We start from the raw sequence: 23,140 nt of genomic DNA, 5'->3' as shown, positions 1-23,140 counted from the left end.
CGCGCATTCCCCAAATAAGGACAAGGCAGAGCGAACCGAGCTGCTGCTGCCTACTGTGGAGCAGCGGGTTGTGTACTTCAAACACGTCGCATTTACCTTTATTTTCTTGGGAAAAAAAACCGTACGGTCCAAACCTTCCAACGCAGAAGGCGTTGTAATGGATATGAGAGAACGGTTTACTCACTGAATTGAGCTCAGCGAGCTGTGAACTTCCCGTGAGTCATCCCTGTACCATGGCGACAATTTTGGCTCCAAATGAAATTTTGATTTGCTCCAGGAGCCCAAAAGGTTGCTGAACCAATTCCCCAACAGCGAAATAAGATCCAGTACGCTTAGGCCCTCTATAGAGCTGCGCATGTTAAAAATCCAACACCGAATCATCCCACGGTACTGAAGGAGGCCATTTGGCCCATTGAGTCTGCACCGACAACAACCCACCCAGGGCCTATCCCTGTAACCCCACATATTTACCCTGTAGTCCCCCTGAACTAAGGGGCAATTTAGCATAGCCAATCAACCTAACTTGCACATCTTTGGACTGGGGGAGGAAACCTAAGCACCAGAGGAAACCCATGGAGTCACAGGGAGAACGTGCAAACTCCACATAGACAGTGATCCAAGCCAAGAATTGAACCTGGGTCCCTAGCACTGAGGCAGCAGTGCAAACCACTGTGCCGCTGCCTATCCTGTATTAAACATAGTTTAAAAGTAATGTTTGTCTTGAAATATGTTACCAATTCAGTTATATGTCCAATACTTTGCTTAATGACTTCTAAAACAATGCTCTGATTTTGACTAAATATTATAATTATGCTTACATGTCTAATCTAATGTATTTTTGAGGCCTCCAGTGCCAGCAAGTGGATAATCTGAGTGCCAATTAAGGCAGAATCCAATACTAAAACAGACCTGTCAAATTCAATGGACCTAGCCTTGCCACATAAGTGATTGTGAAGTCCACAGCTTGGAAGAGTTGACCTCAGGTATAAAGTGCATGTTGACTGTCAAATTGTTGATCTCCAAATGTTTGCTGTATGTATCCTGTCCCACTCGCTCATTACCCCACCCATACTGATTAATAATTACTCGCAATGATCCAAGCCATCCATCCCCTTCTCCCTTTCGCTTTAGAGACATTTTACCAGAGAAGGAGGAGAGAAAATAAGTGAAGTAGACAGGGAGGCATGATGGAAAAACATGGAGAGGTGACTAAAATCACGGTCACAATTTACGGTTGGAAGTTTTTGTATAAAGGATAGAAAAATGCTGGACAGAATGATTGAAAGAAAGAGTTCCAAAAATAGGGTGAAAGGGAACGGAGGGCAATGCCAGCAATGGTGGAAGGGGAATGTTTAAAAATGAGTCAGAGTTGAAGACAAGGATGCAACACTGGAGGAGGAGCTTGCAAACAAGGTTTGGGAAAGGTCATGGAGGGATTTGAAGGCGATGACAAGGATTTTAAATTCATTGCATTAGGGAACAGACACCAACATAGATACAATACTGAATTGGATGAATCGCTTAGGCAAATAGAGAAGATCAGTGGTTCTGTCCCAGCGGGGGTGGGGGCATGATACAGCAGGAGCTCTGCGTTCTCCTCGAAAATATATTTAGATCCTCATAATTACATTTCCATCCTGATGGTGTAGCAAGCATAGAACAAGAAATGAGTCATCTCAATCACTGCTTCATCACTAGATATTGCATCTCAACTACACTTAAGATGAAAGATTAGTCTTTCCCTGACAGCTGCTTTAAGCAAACAAAGTTCCATCAGTCTTAGTAAGCTACTTAGGCTGCCCATTATCTTTACAGGCTACTGAAATCATGGCAAGAAGTAATATAGAGTTGATGTTGTAGATTTAATATCCATATCTATTAGCATTGCTATAGGATAACTTTAATGCCATGGTTAGACCTAGGATTCTAAATTAAAGAATCCTGGGGTCGAATTTACACTTTGGGTGCAAACAGGAAATTGTGCTGGAAATTAATTTGCATAATCCCAAATTTAAACTCTTCCATCAATACAGAATTGTGCAGCGTAATAGAAGATAATTGTTTCTTTTTACTTTTCATTAAGACATTTTTAAAATTCATTTTACAGGATGTGGACGTTGCTGGCTTGACCAGCATTTTATTGCCATCCCTGGTTACCTTTGAGAAGGTGGTGGTGAGCTGCCTTTTTGAACCACTGTAGTCCCTGAGGTGTAGGTACATCCACAGAGCTGTTAGGGAGGATGCTACAGAACATTGGTTCAGGAATGGAACTGGACAGACCATCTGGCATTGATCTAGGCAACATTGGCAAACTCAGCCCTGTCCTCTTTACTAACATCTGGGGACTTGTGCCAAAATTGGGAGAATTAGCCAACAGACTAGCCAAGCAACAACCTAACACAGTTATACTCATTAAATTACACCTTACAACCAATGTACCAGACACCACCATCACCATCCCTGGATGTGTTCCAATGGCAGGGAGTTGGCTTGGGAGTCCTCATCATTGACTCCAGAACCCCTGAATTCTCATAACATCGGATCAAGCTTGGGAAGGTAAGCTCCTGTTGATTACCATCACCCACAAACACATCCCATGACGCACCCAACCATCATTATGATGGGGGAGCCCTGCATTCGATTCACTCCACAAAGGCATTGGATACTACAAATGTTTTGGACCCTGACAATATTCCGGCAATAGTACTGAAGAGTTGTGGCTTAAAGACAACTTCCAATACAGCTGCATCATTGGCATCTCCCCAGCAATGTGGAAAATTGCCCAACTATGTCCTGTGCACAAAAAGCAGGACAAATCCAACTCATCCAATTACTGGTCTACTCTCAATTATTTGAATTTGATTTGAATTTGTCACATGTATAGCATGAAAAGTATTGTTTCTTGCATACTATACAGACAAAGCATACCATTCATAGAGAAGGAAACGAGAGAGTACAGAATGTAGTGTTATAGTCATAGCTAGGGTGTAGAGAAAGATCAGCTTGGAGCAAGGTAGGTCCATTCAAAAGTCTGACGGCAGCAAGGAAGAAACTGTTCTTGAGTCGGTTGGTACGTGACCTCAGACTTTTGTATCTTTTTCCTGACGGAAGAAGGTGGAAGAATGTCTGGAGTGGGTGGGGTCCTTAATTATGCTGGCTGCTTTGCCGAGGCAGCGGGAAATGTAGACAGAGTCAATGAATGGGAGGCTGGCTTGCGTGATAGATTGGGCTACATTCATGACCTTTTGTAGTTTCTTGCGGTCTTGGGCAGAGTAGAAGCCATACCAAGCTTTGATACAACCAGAAAGAATGCTTTCTATGGTGCATCTGTAAAAGTTGGTAAGAGTCGTAGCTGACATGCCAAATTTCCTTAGTCTTCTGCGAAAGTAGATGCATTGGTGGGCTTTCTTAACTGTAGAGGCGGCATGGGGGGACCAGGACAGGTTGTTGGTGATCTGGACACTTAAAAGCTTGAAGCTCTTGACCTTTTCTACTTCATCCCCATTGATGTAGACAGGAACATGTTCTCCTTTATGCTTCCTGAAGTCGTTGATGATCTCCTTCGTTTTGTTGACATTGAGGGAGAAATTATTGTCGCCACACCAGTTCACCAGATTCTCTATCTCATTCCTGTACTCTATCTCATCATTGTTTGAAATCCGATGGAAGGGGTCATCAACAGTGCTATCAAGCACCACTTCTTAGCAAGAACCTGTTCACCTACGCTCAGTTTGGGTTCTGCCAAAGTCACTCAGCTCCTGACCTGATTCCAGCCTTAGTTCAAACATGGACAGAAGAGCCAAACTCCAGAGATGAAATGAAAGTGACTTCCCTTGACATCAAGACAGCTTTTAACCAAGTGTGGCATCAAGGTACCCTAGCAAAACTGGAGTCAAAGAGAATCGGGGAAAACTTTCCATTGGTTGGAGTTATACATAGCACAAAGGAAGGTGGTTGTTGGAGATCAATCACCTCAGCTCAGGACATCACTGCAGGAGTTTCTCAGGGTCGCATCTTCAGCTGCTACATCAATTCCTTCCTTCCCACCATAAGGTCAGAAGTGAGGATGTTCAGCATCATTTGTGACTCCTCAGATGCTGAAGCAGTCCATATCCAAATACAGCAAGACTGGGACAATATTCAGATTTGAGCTGACAAGTGTCAAGTAATGTTCACGCCTCACAAATACCAGGCAATGACCATTTCCCACAAGAGAGAATCTAACCATCACTCTTGACATTCAGTAGAATTACCATCACTATAAATATCCTGGAGCTCATTATTGACCAGAAACTGAACTGAATTAACCATGTAAATACTTTGGGTACAAGGGCAAGTAAGAGGGTAAGAATCCTTTGGAGAGTAACTGACCTTCTAACTCTCCAGAGCCTTTTTAAGTTTAAGTATTAGTGTCACAAGTAGGCTTCACTGCAATGAAGTTACTGTGAAAATCCCCTAGTTGCCACATTCCTGTTCAGAAACACTGAAGGAGAATTTAGCATGCCCAATGCACCTAACCAACACGTTTTTCGGACTGTGGGAGGAAACTGGAGCACTTGGAGGAAACTCGAGCAGACACTGAGAACGTGCAAACTCCACACAGATAGTGACCCAAGCCAGGAATCGAACCTGGGTCCCTGGCGCTGTGAGGCAGCAGTGCTAACCACCGTGCATGGTGTCCACCATCTACAAGGCAGAAGTCAGGAGTGTGATGGAATACTGTCCATTTGCCTGGATGCGTGCAACTCCAACAACACCCAAGAAGCTTGACACTATCCAGGACACAGCTGCCCACTTGATTAGCACCCCATCCACAAACATTCACACTCTCCACCACCAAACCACAGTAATAGCAGTATGTACCATCTACAACAACACAAACAGAGAAAATGCTTGAAAATCTCAGCAAGTCTATCAACATCTGTGGAGAGAGAACAGAGGTAACATTTCAAGTCTGGATGACTCTTGTACTTGATTTTGGACCATTCCCCAGGTTAACTCTGAATGTAAAGAAGCTATTGGCTTGTAGTCAGGTTCACCTCATAAGCGCATTCATGACAATTGTGCATAAAATCCCTTATCAACTTCAGTGAGTCACTTCATTAATCTAAGATCATTATACACAGTCAATAAGCAAATCAATCAGGAGGATGTCTATTCCTTTTTAGTTGTATATGACATTCTAGAATTTGGTTGTCTTTGACCCTGGAAATATGATTTGGAACTTTTGATGGAACTAATTCTGCATCATTCTCACATGGTATAGTAGCATAGACACAATCAGACAATTCAGATACAACTAAGTCTTCCGTAGTAGTATTCACAACACTAAGGACTAAAGAAGTTGTTATTTCTGCAGAGGATTCTGAGAAATCGTTTCAAGATTGGCCAATATGGCATCGCCAAACTAGGTAACCTCTGGTTTGAACCATGCAAGAAATTGGACCTGTTTTTGGTACCCCTTTCTCACTAACACTTGATCTCCTTATAGAAATAAGTGTTGTTTAGCCTTCATCTCTCGTCTAGCAACTTGAGATTGTTGTTGACGCTCTACTATCTCTGAAGTTTTTGGAGGTAAATCAAATCAATGCCATATGCAATTCATCCCAAGATCCAAGAAGAATTTGTATGACTTGTTAATACTGTTGTGCTAGAGCCAATTACAACGAGTGACTAGGCTACCCCCAGCATACCTGTTATGAAACCAGATGGTTTAGTTCGTATTTGTGATGATTTTAAAGCAACCATGAATCTAGTGTTGTAAGCTGATCAATATCTATTTCCTTTAATTGGAGATTTGTTTCCGGGGTTATAAGGTGGGGGGCAAAAATTCAGCAAAATTGATTTTTCACAAGCATATTTACAGATGAATGTAGCCGCTGAATCGCAACCATTGCTTACCATTGTTACTCATCAAGTTGTTTTTCATTATGAAGGATTGTCTTTTGGAATAACATTTACACCAGCTTTATTCCAAAGATCGATGGATCATATTTTAAATGGTCTCACTTGAGATTGCTTTGAGACTTTTTGGGTGACTGTTAGGCTTTATGTTGAGTTTCACTTGAACTCCCTTCATTGAGCCAGTTGCCTCTTTGAATACACTCCTTGTATTTATCCAGAAGATGCAGTAAGCCTGTTTTGACATTGACCAGTATGTTGACAGCACTCCAGTTAAGCTTTTACCTTCAACCATGATCTCCCAAGTAGAGCTGGAAAATTACCACGGACCACATAGAGAGGCAACTCCGCTGTTTGTCCACTCAACTTTATCTTGACCATGATGTGACCTTTAATGACAACAGCTCTTTCGTGTATGTCTTTAAAATCACATCAGCTGGTTTTAAAAGAAGATGCTTCTGCTTTTGTTGGAATGTAGTCTGAAGAATTAAAAATACAGCAGGACCAGTATCAACTTCCATCCAACTTCCACTTAACTTTGGAATCACCCAGAATCTATGTGATTCACCCTGTATGGATATGACATTCAGTTGGAGCTCTTCATCACATCTTTGGACTTTCCCTTCTTCACAGTCATAATTCTTTTCTTCCATGTTGTAAATTATTTTTATAGTATGCAACTTGTTTTTCTTCTTGAAGTTACACAAATTCTTCTTCTGAATGTTCTTCCCATGGGAAGTTGGTTTAGCGCAACAGGTTTTTGCAGTGTGACCCATTTTAGCACAATTCTTGCATTGACTATCCTGGCTTTAGCATTCACTCACTGGCCCATTTTGGCACATCTGTGACTTCTTATGAGGAATTCCCAACTTGTGGATCTTCATTCCTGCACCAAATTGTGAAGCTTGTTTAGAAGCCAGTTCCATTGACATTGCCACTTCTATGCTATCTTTAAAGTAAAGCATGTTCGGTAAGCAATCTTCTTTGGATAGCCTCATTTTGGAGTCCACAAACTAGATGATCTTGAAGAGTATCTTCTAATGACTCATCAAACTCTGTGTTTTGCCAGCCTTTTTAAGGTTGCCACAGACTGGGCAATGCTTTCACCTTCCACTTGATTCCTCTGGTGGAACCTGGACCGTTCTGTGAAGATCAGTGGCCTTGGAGAGTATTGCTCTTCAAGGATCTTTGTCAAGTCATTGTAAGTTTAGGTTTCTGGCTTTGCTGGATGAATCAAGCTCCAGAGCAAATTGAAGGTTTTACTTCCTATTGCACTGAGAAAAACTGATAGAGCAACTCTTACAATTTTATTCGCTTGTAAAAAGTACTGAAACGGCTCTGCATAGGAACTCCAAGATTAGTTTTCTTCAGTGAAAGGATCCATGGGGTCTAATTCAACTGCATTGTGAATCCTGCTCTGCTGCTACACATTGCACAGCATGCATGTATCCTGCATAGAGCATGGAAACAGGCCTTTCGGCCCAACTTGTCCATGCCGCCCTTTTTTTAAAACCCCCATAGCCAATCCCAATTGCCCGCATTTGGCCCATATCCCTCTATACCCATCTTACCCATGTAACTGTCTAAAATAGAGTAGCTGAGAGTGGTCTACCCAATTTTTTTTCCCTAGGAAATGCAATATTTCTTCCCTTTTTTCTTACTTGGTATTCCTTCACTGGTACTTCAGTCTTTAAATGAGTTGTTGATTTTCCCCAGCCTCCTAATATTCAAAGTATGAGGACTCATAATGTTTCTTTTGACTTAGAGGCAGAATTCTCCTCTCCATGCAAAGGTCCGTCGAACTCGGGCAGGAATTTCTGGTCTTGAGCGAGCGCGGATGGAAAATCCCAGCCAGGATCTTTTTTTGATGTTCTCGATGAAACAAAGTCCTGATTCGTCACCAATTTTCCTTTTGTAAAGTCCTAAAGAGGTTTTGTATTTTAACAAAAAGGAAAAGAAATGGTTTGCACACATAGGGCCCTATTTTACCATTTTGATTCTAATTGCTGGGCAGACTTGAAACTGGGCGTGTTTCAGATCCGACTTTTAGACCCCTTCTCGGGCGCCCCCATACACACTCTGCCTGCAAAATATCAGCGATTCTGAATTGCACTGCTCAAGCCTGTCAGCGGGGCTTAATGTGCCTGAAATCCTGCAGCCCCGATCGGCGCCTCTAACTGAGCATGCACAGAAAAAAAAAGATAAAATGCGGCTCCCCTGCCACATCGCTCCCGGGCCGGATAATGCCTCCCCCTGGCCCCCACAGACATTGCCCCATCCCCTCCCCACAGTATTACTGACCCCCTTATCCCCTGCCACTCAGACTGATTGCAGCCCCCCTCCCCCTCACTGATCATAGGCAGAATGGCAGCGGACCCCACCCTTCACCTCACTGATCATAGGCAGAGTGGCAGCGGACCCCCCTTCCCCCACTGATCTCAAGCAGAGAGCCGTCGGCACTTACCTCCTCACTAGCTGGAGTGTCCGAATTGGACTTTTGTAGAACATGTCTGTTTCGCACTGAATTTGGATGGGCAAATGTGATGGTAAAGGGGAAAGTGCCGATAAGATTGGACGTGCAGCCTATTAAGTCAATTTAAATGGATGCAAATGCATTTAAATGGCTGTTGCGCCCGTTTCGGGCGCAGTCCCGATCGCATCCATTTTCAGGCCTTAGTAAAGGGGGAACGGGCGTGGAGGCAGGTGCAGATCGCCCTACTCGCCCCATGCCCGATTTTATCAAGTTTTCGCGCCCGATGGCAAAATCAGGCCTATAGATTCAAAATAACAAGAATAGTTTTATTGTAGAAGCTGTTGCCCCTATAGAGTAGGAAATGAAACTAAAGTAGGATTTTGTGCAAAACCCCAATGGCATCACTATCAAATCATGGATCGGCTCTTAAAGCAATCGTACAATCACTTAAATACATAATAGTAATAGCTTTGTACATAACTCAGTGAGCTAACTTTCAAACCATCTTGATCACCTCCTGAATTCTTTGCATTACGTTCATACCTTTCAATTAATCTCATTGCTATTTTATAAAGTGTCATTGCCATTTGTATTCATATAGAATAAGATATTGGAGCAAAATTAGGCCATTTGCCCCATCGAGTCTGCTCCGTCATTTGACCATGGCTGATATGCTCCTAATCCCCATTTTCCTGCCTTCTCCCCATAATCTTCAACCCATTACCAATTAAAAATCTGTCTAAACCCTGCTTAACTTTACTCACTGTCCCAGCATCCACCACACTTTGGGGTAGCAAATTCCACAGATTCACAACCCTTTGGGAGAAGTAGTTTCTCCTCAACTCAGTCTTAGGATAAGGGGTAGCAAATTTAAAACAATGACTTCTCGTCCTAGAATGCCCCATCAGCGGAAGCATCTGCTCCATGTCTACTTTATCCATACCTTTTATCATCTTGTATACCTCAATTTGAACTCCCCTTATTCTTCTAAATTCCAGAGAGTATAGGCCTTAACTGTTCAATCTCTCTTCATATGACAAATCTGTTTCAGATTTCTTTGTAAATGGTGATCCACACTGACAAGTTCAGTATTTAATCATTTATTACACCTTTCTCATGACACATTTCACAAGCATATTTCCTTGTGCCAGTTTGTATTGCTGTACAATTCTCAGCTATAAAGGTTTATTTATGTTTCACCAACGTGCTTCATTGTGACCATCTGCATTTTTTGAGAAAGAGGATTGCACCTAGCATTGGGAGGGATTGGATTCTGGAAACAGAGGACAGAATTTTCCCAAACAAGCTGAGTGTCATAACTGCGGGAATATCGGAGCAGTATGGTCCAGACTGCAATTGTCCCACAATCAGTCATTTTTCTGGAGAACGGTGAGTTGCGCGCTGCTTCTGGGAGGAATGGGGCCTAAATACACCAGTGAACCCAGCTACTGGGCATTGGTCACTGTTTTGCAAGGGTACCCCAATCTCAAAATGCACTGGGAGAGCCCTTCCCTCCCCCATGGTCATCAGGACCACCACTCATTGACAAAATGTGCCCCCTACCCTTCATGGGTCGCCGACATCAGGGTTCTCCTGATGGGTCCCCCGCCTGACTGCCGACATGAAGCCCCCCCATCATGACCTCTGACATGTCCCCTTCATGGTCCACCCTTGCATGATGCCCCAACATTGCACCCCCTCCATAGCCCCTCCTAACATATCTCCCTTATGTAACCCCCCCCAGCATAGCCTCACTCAGGCCCCCTCATCATAGTCCCAATTAGGGCTTCCTGTCATAGCCCCTACTCAGGCTCCTCCCCCACTCGGGCCCCACCCCCTTTGCATTGCCCCTGCCACACTAGAAATTCCCAACTGGCAATGCCAGAGTGTCCATTGGGTACTGCTGCTGGGCACTGCCTGATGGGCATTGCCCGGCCATGCCCACGATCACCCAGGGGCTTCACTAGCCTCTGAGTGTTCTGCGAGTGGAGACAGTAGTGCTTCTTACCATTCTCGCGCCATGGCGTTGGGAGCTGGGAGAATCTGGTGTTAAAGAGGCTATGCATATTTAAATACTACTTTAAATACACAAATCAGCCTTGTTCCCAAAAAGAGCGCAATACGGTTTGTGCCATCAGAAAGGGACAGGGACAATTGCAAACTGTTTGGCTCCAGACGCGAAGCCAATCTTTAGGCTCACACACTGTTTTCCGGGATCTGCACCATGCATGGCGAGGTCGGATATATTTCTACTCCAGAGTAGATGGCACTCCTATCAATGCTCTTTTAAATGTGGAACCATGGTAACAAGTCCTGACACAACAAGCAGTTATAAGAGGGAATTTAGGAAAGAGGACTTGGGGAGAAAACAACAGGGGACTGATTTGAGATCTAATGGGGCACTCATCTGCGAAGCAGGATTAGCTGAGGGTAGGGCCAAGAAAGGAGATAGCGAGAGGAGAGCAGGAGTGGATGGAACAAGGCTATATGGTTCTCGATGCCTTTGTGCATTGACCTCTCAGCTTACCCATTTAAATCAGGGACAGTGAACAACTTGATACAAGACCCAAGTCAAGCACAGAGACTGGAAATAGAGCAGAAGACTTGCTCATGGCCCCCAAAGAAAGGGAAGTCTGTGTGCAGGAGAATTGTTCAGAATATTGAAAAATGTGGCTGAGATGTTTGTTTTTGCTAATTTCACAATTGTATCACAATTGTTGTGTTAATCATATTGTAATATTAGAGTTGAATTTCCATCGGGTGGAGAGGTGTTTGGTGATACATTTCTCATAACCAATTGCAGGAGAATCTCTGCAGAAATTCTAAGCATTTATTTTTAGGATTGTATAGGAGGGTGGGGAATCAATATGGCTGTTTTGGGAAAAATTATTTTGAGGATTTGATTGATTAAAATTGTGGTCGTTGCTATCTTTTTATTGGTTGCATTTTAATGAATGGGCATTTTTTCTGAAATCTATGTCAATATTCAGTTGAGTCGGATGGGTGAATGTAGAGGTTGAAGGGACTTGGGAAGGAGGTGGTGTGATGAAAGAAGATGGGTGAATGTATACAGCAGGAATTCAGAAGTAGAACAGATTAGAAGAGACATGTTCTGCTTGTAAATAGAGGTCCTTCTACCTTACTGCTGATGCTTTGTATCATTTGGATAAAAGAAACTGGAACATCTAGTACTTTAATGTTGTAATAAGTGTTCCATTTTTTTAAATTAAAGAGGTGATATTTCAACAAGTTTCACCTTCTCGCTGATGGAAATTCAACTCTAATATTACAATATGATTAACACAAAATATCCAACAATTGTGATACAATTGTGAAACTAGCAAAAACAAACATCTCAGCCACATTTTTCAATATTCTGAACAATTCTCCTGCACACAGACTTCCCTTTCTTTGGGGGCCATGAGCAAGTCTTCTGCTCTATTTCCAGTCTCTGTGCTTGACTTGGGTCTTGTATCAAGTTGTTCACTGTCCCTGATTTAAATGGGTAAGCTGAGAGGTCAATGCACAAAGGCATCGAGAACCATATAGCCTTGTTCCATCCACTCCTGCTCTCCCCTAGCTATCTCCTTTCTTGGAGATTCTTTTATCCAAATGATACAAAGCATCAGCAGTAAGGTAGAAGGACCTCTATTTACAAGCAGAACATGTCTCTTCTAATCTGTTCTACTTATTGAATCTGAATTCCTGCTGTATACATTCACCCATATCATGAGCTCTTTGGACATATTGGACTTAGCCTACGTATGAGCTCACAGTCGACATGACACTCGTCATGGATTACAAGTAGGTAACCTTGGCAAAAGCAAGATCTAACTTTCTTGTATCCCCTGTGTAATGTAAAATTCATACTGATGTTGATTTGACTATTAAATTAAAATACAAAAATAAGCTGAAGTCTTGTTTATCGATATTTTATTGCGCTCATTTGATGATAGCTGCTCTTTTGTTGTTGATTCCAACATGTTTAAATGTGATTAGAACTATTTGCTTCCATGAAGAGTAAGCATCAACATGGAGCTTACCTGTTTATGTGATATAATGTTTCTGTGTTTCTAAATATTATCTGGCATTGGATGTACCCTGAAAGTGCCTATGCTCTCTAAACCACTTTTATTTATTGGAAAAAGTAATGTTTTAATTCAGGTTATAGCATTGTTATTATGAGTTGCTATGCTAAAACAGATAATTTATTAATTCCTCAGTCACCTACTATGCTGGCTGAACCTGGTGTCTACCTATATATCTATATATCTTGTTAGCAAAACTGAAGCCGAAAGAATTGGCACCAAGAAAAATATCAGTTATTAAATGAAAGCTAGCAAGAACATTTTAAAGGCAAATTGCATTTGACTAACTTGATTGAGTTGATGAAATAACAGGCAGGAGTGACGACAGTCATGAGGTTGATGTTGTTTAAATGGACTTTCAAAAAGTGTTTGCTATACTTGCTAGCAAAATTGAAACCTATGGGATTAAAGGAGAAGAGGCTGCATGCATATTGGCTAAGGTGCAGAAGCAGGGAGCAGTTGTGAACTGTTGTTTTTCAGATCGTAGGAAAATATATCGTGGTGTTCCCCAAGGGTTGATTTTGGAAGTTACACAAAACGCAGAAATGTAGATCTTGAGCACACTCCCGCCATCCGTGTGAATCCCAGCAGGGGCTCAAGATCCAGAAGTCGCAGATCTCACCAGCCCTTCACTGGCAATGTCATCATTCATTTAATTATATTTCCATATTATTAACGCTAGATATTGACCCCCACGTCATGTCGGTGCAATTTACATCAGGTTCACCCAGACATGAACTGGCCATGGGGATTCCCCCCCTCCGGGGTGTAAAGGTGGGTATAGTCCCTGGGGGAGAGGGACATGACTAGGCAGAGCCCTGGCAATGCCCCCTGGCACTGCCCCTTGGCACTGGTCACTGCCAGGTTGGCACCATGTCCATGCCACCCCAGCAGTGCTAACCTGTACCAGGGTCAGTCCCAGGGGTGGGCCCAAGTGGGAGCCTCATTGGGGGGGATTCATTTGTATGTGGTGGTGGGTCAAAGCGGATGGGGGAGCAGCAGGGGATGTCGGCAATGGGGAGATGGCTACCAGCTCTAACTGTGTGGTGGTAGTGGGGGGGAGGGGGGGCAAATGGGCCAATGATTGCGGTGGGGGAATTGGAGTTGGATGTTGGTTCCAATTGGGAGGGAGTGGGGGAGCCCATGGAACCTCCATGGTGGGCTGGGGGGGAAGTTTATTGCTTTTCTAATCAAGGAGCCCTTTAAACATGGCACCCTGATATTATTGCAGCCGGGTTTTGCCAGCATGTTGAGGCCCTGCCCCTCTGTATGATGGGGTGAAACATGCCTCCTTGATTTGTTTTGGCAGAGTGTCGTTAGATCTGGAGAGAAAACCCCAAATTCTCTGTAGAGAAACACCATTTTTCTGGCTGGAAACAATGCCATTTTTTGGCAAGATTTTGCACCATAGTATAAAACAATAAGGAGGAGAGTTACAGATTTCGGTAGGACATAAATAGATTGCTAAAATTGGCGAATGACGTTCAAACATTGAGAACTGTAAGATTTTGCATTTTGTTGGCAAGAATGAGGAGAGATACTATAGACAAAATGGTACCATTTTAAGAGGATTTCAGGAAGAGATGTCTATATGCACCAATCCATGAAGATGGCAGGACAAGTTGAGAAGGCTGTTAAAAAAGCATACCGAATTCTGAGTTTTATAAACAAATGTATGAAGTACAAAAGAAATGAAATTATGCTAAATTTTGTTTCATTTGTTCACAGGATGTGGGTGCCTCTGGTTGGGCCAATGTTTATTGCCCATTCCTAATTGCCCTTGAGAAGGTTGTAGTAAACTGCCTTCTTGAACTACTGTACTCCATGTGCTATTGGTACACCCTTAATGCTGTTAGAAATGGAGTTCCAGGAGCTTGACCAGTGACAGTGAAGAAATGGTGATATATTTTGAAGTCAAGATAGTGAGTGGCTTGGAGGGGAACTTTCAGGCGATGGTGTTCCCAGACATCTGCTGTCCATCTAAGTGGTAGTGGTCATGAGTTTGGAAGCTGCTGTCAAATGAACCTTGGTAAGTTGTTGCAGTGCATCTTGTAAATTAGACTTTTTCAAAGTGGGGGGGGTTGCAATCCCACAGGTGGGATGTGGGATGTTAAAATGGATCACTGAGTAAATTCTCGCTGCCCTATAAACTGATCCTGTGCAAAAAGATGTTCGGTGATCCTGTTCAAAAATGCGGAATATTCTATAATCCTATTTTTTTAAAATGCTGGATTTCTGTGATCCTGTTTAAAAAATGTCAAATGTTTATATTGCACATTTTGTAGAAGGAATTTGACAATAAGGACTTCTCAGACGATGACATAGCCAGCATAAGGACTTTTAATGTGGAGGAAAAGCTTAGTATTGCTTGATATAATTCAACTTACCTGCATTTTATTAAAAGAAAAGGTAAGAATTGGGAGAGAGATGTATTTTTAAATGTTTAGTAAATCCTGTTTAGATTGCGACTGGAGCAGCAGTACTGCAGATTGCCTGGTCAGTGGACTGCCTGGGTCTCGAATTTCCCGCTGTGAAAAGGCAGGCTATAACTTCAGAGTTTGACAAGTATAGTCATTATCTCACAATCCAACTCATTATTTTTCCCCTGTGTGCATAGAAACATTTTGCATTGAATTAATTTCAAAATGAGGTGACGTATGAAAAACGAAAACCATTGAGATGTTTTATATTTCTTTAAAAAGTATGGCTGTCTGTGAGAAATGATAATCAACTCATTAACCACAAACTTCAATTGATGCGGACAAATGTGGTTATTGATGTGACATAATCCCTCCTACCAGAGAGGTTTTGTTAGTGTCCTGGCTGAAACCCCAAGGTACATTATGAAGCCATACTAAACTCCAACATGTTTTCTATTTTGGCATAAACATGAGGATAGGATGCTTTGTAATTCCACTAACAAACTAGGGATCTTTTATAGTAAAACAAACTTTATTCAATAACACAAATTAACTATAAATCTAAAAAATGAAGCAGCTTAACTATTACCTGTTGAACAATATTTTTAAAATGAAAAGTAATAACTCTAATTTCTAACTTATCACTGTTTCAGTTCCAAATAAGCAACTTTCTTCTCACATATTTAAAAACTACTTTAAATACAGTTAGCATCCATGAATATGTACACAGCCTTGAAGCATCCAGAGAGATTCTGTGGAGAGAACAGCTTCCAGACCTCTGAATTTAAACAAATCCCAGTCAGAACTCAAAAGCTGCTTTCTCTCCTACAGACCAAATCCTTCCATTAACCACATCATCGCGTGATCCTGCATACCAAAACCCACCTTCTGTTCCTTGAATCAAAAACCCTAGAGGACCTTTTCTTTTTGTAAACAAGTCCATTAACTCTATCTTAGTAAATACTACATTGCAGAAATGAGTAATTATTCTGCTTTCCCAGCATCTGAGTTACATTCCCACCAGACATACTGACTGTAGAAAAAAACAGAATTTTAAAAACATTTCCCTTCAACATAATTTTTTTAATAGCCATAGCACATTATCATCACAGTTTATTGATGGGATGGGAAGAGATAGAGATAATTGGCGACTGCCCTATTAAGTTTCCATCTAAAAGCAACACATTGATCTGGTGAGCTCCACAATCCAAAGGTGCATCTTAAGTGAGAAATCTGCCACAAATGGCAGTCAATTTCCTGTGAATGGCTGATACACAGTAAATGAATGTATTGTCCGATTTCGGACATTTATTTAAAATGTATAAGTCCTTTTTCATGCCCCCGTTTTGCTTTTTAATTGCTTTCTTAAGTTCCCTCTTACACTTGCTATGTTCCTCTAGGGCTGCAGCTGAATTGCTCCCTTTGCACTTGCTAAAAGCCTTTCTCTCCTTCCTCATGCAGTCCTGAATTGTTGCAGACATCCAAGATTCCATGAACCTATTGATCCTGCATTTCCCCCTAAAGGATATATATTGGACCTGTACTCTCCCAGCTCCTTTTTGAATGCCGCCCGCCCCCGCCAGATCCTGCTTTATTTTAATAAAATCTGCCTTCTCCCAATCCAAAGCTGTCTTTTGAAAGCCATCTTTCTCCTTGTCCATAATAAATTTGAATTGTGCCGTGTTGTAGTCACCATTATTAAAATGCTCCCCCACTGCCACATTGAACACTTGTCCAGCTTCACTCCCCAGAACCAGATCCAGCACTGTGTCATCCTTTGGGCCTTCCAAATATTGATACAAAAAGCTCCCCTGGATACATTTCAAGAAATCTACCCCCTCTAAACCGTTAACACCATGACTATCCCAATTTATGTTGGAAAGTTGAAATCCCCGAGTATAATTACCCGATTATTACTCTTAAACACCTCTATGCATTGTGTACATATTTGTTCCTCTATTTCCCGCTGACTCCTTGGGGGCCTATAATACACTCCCAGTAATATGGCTGCCCCCTTAACATTCCTGAGTTCTACCCACAAGGTTTGTTTGAAGACCCTTCTCTCCTTATTCTAGTAATTGACACCTTAATTAATAGTGCTACACCAAACCTTTTACACCCATCTATGTCTCGCCTCTAGATCCTATACCCCAGAATGCTGAGTTGCCAGTCATCCACTCAACACTAAGATAAAAGCAAAATACAGCAGATGCTGGAATCTGAAAGAAAAAACAGAAAATGCTAGAAAATCCCAGCAGGTCTGACAGCATCTGTGGGGAGAGAATAGAGCCAATATTTCAAGTCTAGATGACCCTTCGTGAGAGCTCTGAAATCATAGAAGATGACGATATATTCCTAAAGAATGTCCTTCTCAAATCAAACTAACCCCTCATCCTACAATGCCTTCTAATATGAAAGCTACACAGGATGCCACCACGCACCTCTTGCTATCCTCCTTTCCTTCAGCACAAGCATACCCTTATGTATTTTTTCTTTAAAAAACGAAAGAACTGTCACCAGGTCAAGCACAGGTTCTGGAGTTAAAGTGCAAGAGAACAACACGGATGATGAAGAAATACTGTCATTCAACCTCCTACTCATAGCCACCAGCTCAAATATTGCTTTGCATGGGATATCAAGAATTGACTGAAGGCACTGGATACAGAAAAGCTATGAGCCCTGACAACATTCCAGCTGTAAGACTTGTGCTCCAGAACCAGCTGCACCCCCTGGCCAAGCTGTTTTAGAACAGTTACAGCACTGGTATGTACCTGACAATATGCAAAGTTGCCCAGGTATTTCCTGTCCAAAAATGCAGGACAAATCTAATCTGGACAAGTACTGCCCCATCAGTCTACTCTCAATCATCTACAAAGTGATGGAAGATGTCATTGACAGTTTTATCAAGTGGTGTTTACAAAACAATAACCTGCTCACCGATGCTTGGTCTGGGATCCGCCAGGCACATTCAACTCCTGACCATATTAAGCCTTGATTCACATGTGAAAAAAGAGCTAAAACTGAAGAGGTGAGATGAAAGTGACTGCCCTTGACATCAAGGCAGCATTTGACTGAGTGTAACATCAAGGAACAAAACTGGAGTCAATGGGAATCAGGGAGAAAATCCTAACTCTAACCCTCTCCACTGGTTGGAGTCATACTCAGCACAAAGGAAGGTGATTGTGATTGCTTCTGACAAGAAGCAGCCTGCATCCTTTCATGGACCTACCATATGTTAAACTGATATTTCTCTACACCCTATCTGTGACTGCAACACTATATTCTGCACCCTCTCCTTTTCTTCTCCACTATGTACTCGATGAAATGTCTGTTTTGTTTGTATAGCATGCAAGAAACAATACTTTCACTGTATCCCAATACATGTGACAATAATAAATCAAATCAAATCATTCCCAAAAATCACAGCCTGGGAATGGGTTTGGGAATCCCACAATCAGGACACACAGTAAAGGGCTCCTGAGTTGATCCAACTTGGTGAAAATCCAGACCCTGGAATACAAACTCAAAGTGGTTATGATGAAGGTTTATAACACTAGTTTGACCTCAACTGCAACATTGGCTGGGATTCTCCAGTCTTGCACATTCCACCATCCCTGCCAGCAAGAACAGAGAATCTGGGGTTCAGCCAAATCTCCATTCACTGCAGCAAGAGCGGAGAATCCCAGCTGCAGGCTAAGTCGGAGAATTCAGGCTGTTGTGTCCCATTTTGGCCACTGAATGTAGGAAGGATGTGAAGGTTTTAGAGAAGGTTCAGAAAAAAGTAATGAGAATGGTTCCAAGGATGGATTTGATAAACTGGGACTATTCTGCTAAGAGAAGGTTGAGAGGAGGTTTTCACCAAGTTCATTATCCTGATTACCAATGAGGGGAGGAGTGGAAAGAGTTATAATAGGCGACACTACAACAGATGAATGCCAAAAATAAGAACAATTTGAACATATTGGACAGGATTATTCATCGTCTATTTAGTTGTAAAACTCTTCCCTTTGTGTCAGGTAAATGAGCTGTTGAATATAAGCAATAGCTACACTTGCCGAACTCTTCTCAAAGTTTAAATTTGAACTCTTTGCATGTAAACATTTTGAAATTCAGTTCTCTTCACTTTAACACTTGCATGGTTTCAAAGCCTTTACATTTCAACTTCAGAAATCTACATAGGCTATTTGCTCTGAAACTCCATTTCCATACCCTCCTTCCTTATTAAACCATCTCAAAGTCATATTTTTGCCTCATCTTCAGTCATCCCTCCTATACTCTCTCCCCAACTCAGTGTTGCATATCATTAGTGTTAATTTCCATTCAAGCACTTTGTATGTGAAAGGCACTAAGTAAATTCAAGTTGTTACTGCTGTTGCTAAAATTCTGTTACAAGTATAAAATATTGAGTGTGTCACTGTTATATTAATATTCATCAATCATTCAATTGCTGAATGTTCTCTGCTTTTCTCAGACCTCAATGCATTTTTGGTAAGCATTTATATTTTCAGATCTATTACTCATCATGCTTTAGGCAGAGTGTCAGTTGGTAGCACTCGTGCTCTTAGTCATAAAATTCTGGATTCAAGTCCCACTCTAGAGCTATCCTCGTTATCCTGGCCTATATTTATCCCTTAATCAACATAATAAAAACAGATTATCTGGTTGTTATCACACTGCTGTTTCTGAGAGTGTGCTGTGTACATATTAGCTGCTATGTTTCCTATATTATAGCAGTGACTTCACTGCGAAAAGTACTTCATTTGCTGTAAATTGCTTTGAGACATCCAGTGGTTATGAGAAGCACTTTGAAGAAGAATCATATGGACTCAAAATATTAACTCTATTTTCTCTCCCCACAGATGCTGTCAGACCTGCTGAGTTTTTCCAGCATTTTCTGTATTTGTTGTGTGTGATTATAAATGCAGGTCTTTTCTTTTCACCCTAGTGCATTGCTAAGAGGGCTCTGCTGTCAGAGGTGCTGTTTTTCGATTGAAACATTAAACTTTGGTCTTCTCATGTAAAAGAATCCAACAGCACTATTTGGAAGCAGAGTAGGAGATGTTATACCTGGTGTCCTGGCCAATATTGATCCCTCAATCAACAGCACCAAAACAGGTTACCCATTCATAATTTCTTGACTGGTTGTGGGACCTTGCTGCGTGCAAAGTGGTTGCTGTGTACAACACTGACTGGCTTTCATAAGTACTTCATTGGCTTTGGGCAATGGCGGACTACTGGGTCTCCGTGCTCACCTTCATTTCCAGACCTCCCCCGTGACATCATGCCCCAGCCCCAATGACATGACGCCCTGCCGCAAAGTCAACACCCCAACATAATGACATGACGCACTGCCCCAATGTCATAGCGCCCCTCCCCCAATGGCGTCATGCCCTACCATGAAGTCGCAGCCCTCCTGACCCTGACCACCCTCGCTTTATAGAACGCAAAGACGCAAGTCACAAAAATATACAAATTAATCACTGCTTAACTAGCAGATAGGCACATGGAGCACACCAGGATGATAGGGAGTGGGATAGCTTGATCTTGGTTTCAGATAAAGCTCGGCACAACATCGTGGGCCGAAGGGCCTGTTCTGTGCTGTACTGTTCTATGTTCTATGTTCTTAACTGTTTTAGTGCTTTCTAACTTGTAAAAACGTGCCTGTAATTTGTAATTGAAGTCCCAAGTTTACCTCTTGTCAGAATGACAGTAAAGATGGTCAATATTACAGTCTGTGGGGTGAGCAAACATGGAATTCTCAATGAGCAATGAGTTGGAAAAATTAGCTGATTACATGACTGCAGCCAGTGGAGGACAGATTGAGCCAGTACAATTCAGGGCAAATACTCCAATCAACAAGACGCATATGCTGTCATTCTATATATTTCAGACTCTCAGTTTCGCTGTAAATCGACATGAGTGGAATGTCCAATGAGTCCAAGTCCAATACCTGGTAGGATTCTGTTTTTTGTCCTAGAAAATACTTTCTGAATGTCAGTCTTGAGAGCGATGGGGGATGGTGGTCAGAACTATCTGCATGTGACCAGCAGCCATTATATCAGACCAGCAAGTTGTACCTTTTGAAAAACAGAATTTAAACAAGAGAATATGAAAAAGATTTTTAAGATTTTCTTTGTTGGTATGACAATTTAGATAGCTTTTCTATTGTACTTTTTCTTCACGAAATCATCATTGACACCATTATTGGTAAAATCTTGTAAATATGCATTTTCACTCGTCAATATTGCTGAACATGCCAAATGTTCCCAGTCCACCATACTTCGCAAATAATTTTTCACTCTTCAATACAGAGAAAACAATACTGGAAGCATTTGTGACAGGTATTGTTAAAAATATTTTCAGAATGGTTTCCACATTTGGAAAGGTTGCTGCAAACCATCATGTACGATACTGTACAAATCAAACTAGTAATCTCAAAGGACAGAGCTCATCTTTATCAATGAAATTAATGAATTATTTCATCTTCAAAAATATTTGTGTCTATGGGGCGATTTTACCACTCTCCTCCCCCCCGCCCCAATCGATGGGTGGGAGATTGGTAAAATCGCGAGAGAGCCGAAAAATCAGGTTCATGCCCGTTTTTTGCCCCTCATGATCTTACCAGCACCGGATATCTGGTGCATTTAGCCTCTCGCCCATTTCCGGCGAGAGGCTGACTAAATTATTTAAATACATGGTAAACCTGATTAAATGAAATTAGAGAGCCGGGCCACAATTGTCTGGGCTCACTTGCCTTTGTGGCCTTGTCGAGAGGGGTTCTGTCTGGTGAGGTAAACACCTGGTCCTCATGAACAGGGACCATTTGTGATGGCCTCACCAGAAGAACTGGAGGCCATTGAGGCCTGCCTGGGAAGTCGAGGGTAAGGGGGGTGCCCCTTGGGCAGTGCCAGAGTGGCACTGGGCACTCTGGCACTGCCCACTAGGCAGTGCCAGTGGTAGGGCCAGAGGGGCAGGGCCTGACGGAGGCGGGGCCACTGGGTAGGGAGGGAGGGTAGGCTGCCACTCGGCACATGATTGGTGGGGGCGGGGTGGCAATCGGTCTGGGCGGTGGGGGGGGCAATATTTCTAGGCAGGGGGCACTCACAATCAGCCACGGGCCCCAGGTAGCTTGGGGGGGGGGGGGGGTGTTTTGTCAATACCGGCTGCAGCAGACAGATTTCTCAGAACTATCAGCTCTCTGCTGGATGCCATTCCACATGTGCAGCCACATAGATATTGCACATGTGCAATGTCTGCCTCTGCCACTGCAGCAATCTTCCTGGCGAGTTAAGCCTTGCCCTTTAGTGGCTAGAAACAGTCTGGTCTATTTTTTCCTACTCTGAGTGCCTAAGATATGCAATTTGGACCCTCCCAAAAAACGTATCTGAAACTCTCCTGTTTTTTCACTATCGAGGCACTTAGAGTTTTTCTCATAAAATCGCCCCTATGTCTGCCTGGTAGAATTAATTTAATTTCTTACTGCAGTGACTTTTAGCATTCACATCCAAACTTCTGTTGAAAAGTACACAACATAAATCAACAGTTTTCTTCAGAAATTCACTTCCACTCTGCAATCGCACCATCGTTGTGTCACAAATAACATTGACTGTCTCAATGATGATCATCTCTTTACCTTTTCTGTGATTTTGTTGTCTCTAGTTTCATCAAAAATAACTTCCTGTGTCTTGTATGCTTCTCATCATCAGAGGGACTTGTGTTTTTTGTTAATGTTAATGCCTTTGCTTCTACCAAGCTATTCATTTTGAACATCCATGATAAAACTTTAACTGAGGCTAACAATTGTGCAGTATTCAATAAAGTTGTCTCATCATTTTGCTGACAACATTAATTATTTGAAATAAATGGTTCTACAAACAGTAAAAGCAGCAATATCGTAACTTTCAAACTTCTCTGCTAAAGATTTTGCTTCAGCTTTCACATGTGATTTTTCTGAAAGGGGGGGGGGGGTCAGTTGTACGGAGAATTAGAAAATCAAAGTTAAAGGAGAGGGTAGAAGTGCAGGTTAATGATGAGGACTTTTGACTAGTTCAAGGAGCCGAGGGCTCAGGAGAGGTTAGTAAAGTTTCAAGACCACGTAATAAAACACAGAGTATAGAAGGTGGCAGGAATCTAACCTCAGGCAGAGCAAAAAAGGTGACAAGTATGAGAAGGGAGTGGTCAATGCAGGACGGAGGCTGTTGTACCTAAATGCGCGCAGTATACGGAACAAGGTAAATGAGCTTCTTGCGCACATTGAA

The 23,140-nt window shown here is 42.2% G+C and overlaps 1 protein-coding gene and 1 long non-coding RNA gene across 2 annotated transcripts in view; one reads left to right on the top strand and one right to left on the bottom strand.

Moving 5' to 3' along the window:
• cap2 (cyclase associated actin cytoskeleton regulatory protein 2) overlaps positions 1-382 on the bottom strand; it is a 205,646-nt gene extending 205,264 nt beyond the window's left edge. The window contains exon 1 of the mRNA XM_078241822.1: positions 185-382. Within this exon, the coding sequence (XP_078097948.1) occupies positions 185-381 (197 nt within the window). The 5' untranslated portion in view covers position 382. The remainder of the gene's footprint in view (positions 1-184) is intronic.
• LOC144511465 (uncharacterized) lies at positions 79-14,212 on the top strand. The gene is made up of 3 exons (XR_013500828.1): positions 79-215; positions 844-990; positions 14,191-14,212. It is a non-coding gene; the product is annotated as an uncharacterized LOC144511465 (long non-coding RNA).
• The last annotated feature ends 8,928 nt before the right edge of the window (positions 14,213-23,140 follow it).

Source organism: Mustelus asterias, chromosome 2 (assembly GCF_964213995.1).
Source record: "Mustelus asterias chromosome 2, sMusAst1.hap1.1, whole genome shotgun sequence".
NCBI lineage: Eukaryota > Metazoa > Chordata > Chondrichthyes > Carcharhiniformes > Triakidae > Mustelus > Mustelus asterias.
The sequence above is the reverse complement of the archived record's forward strand: the minus strand, read 5'-3'. Positions and strand labels throughout refer to the sequence as shown.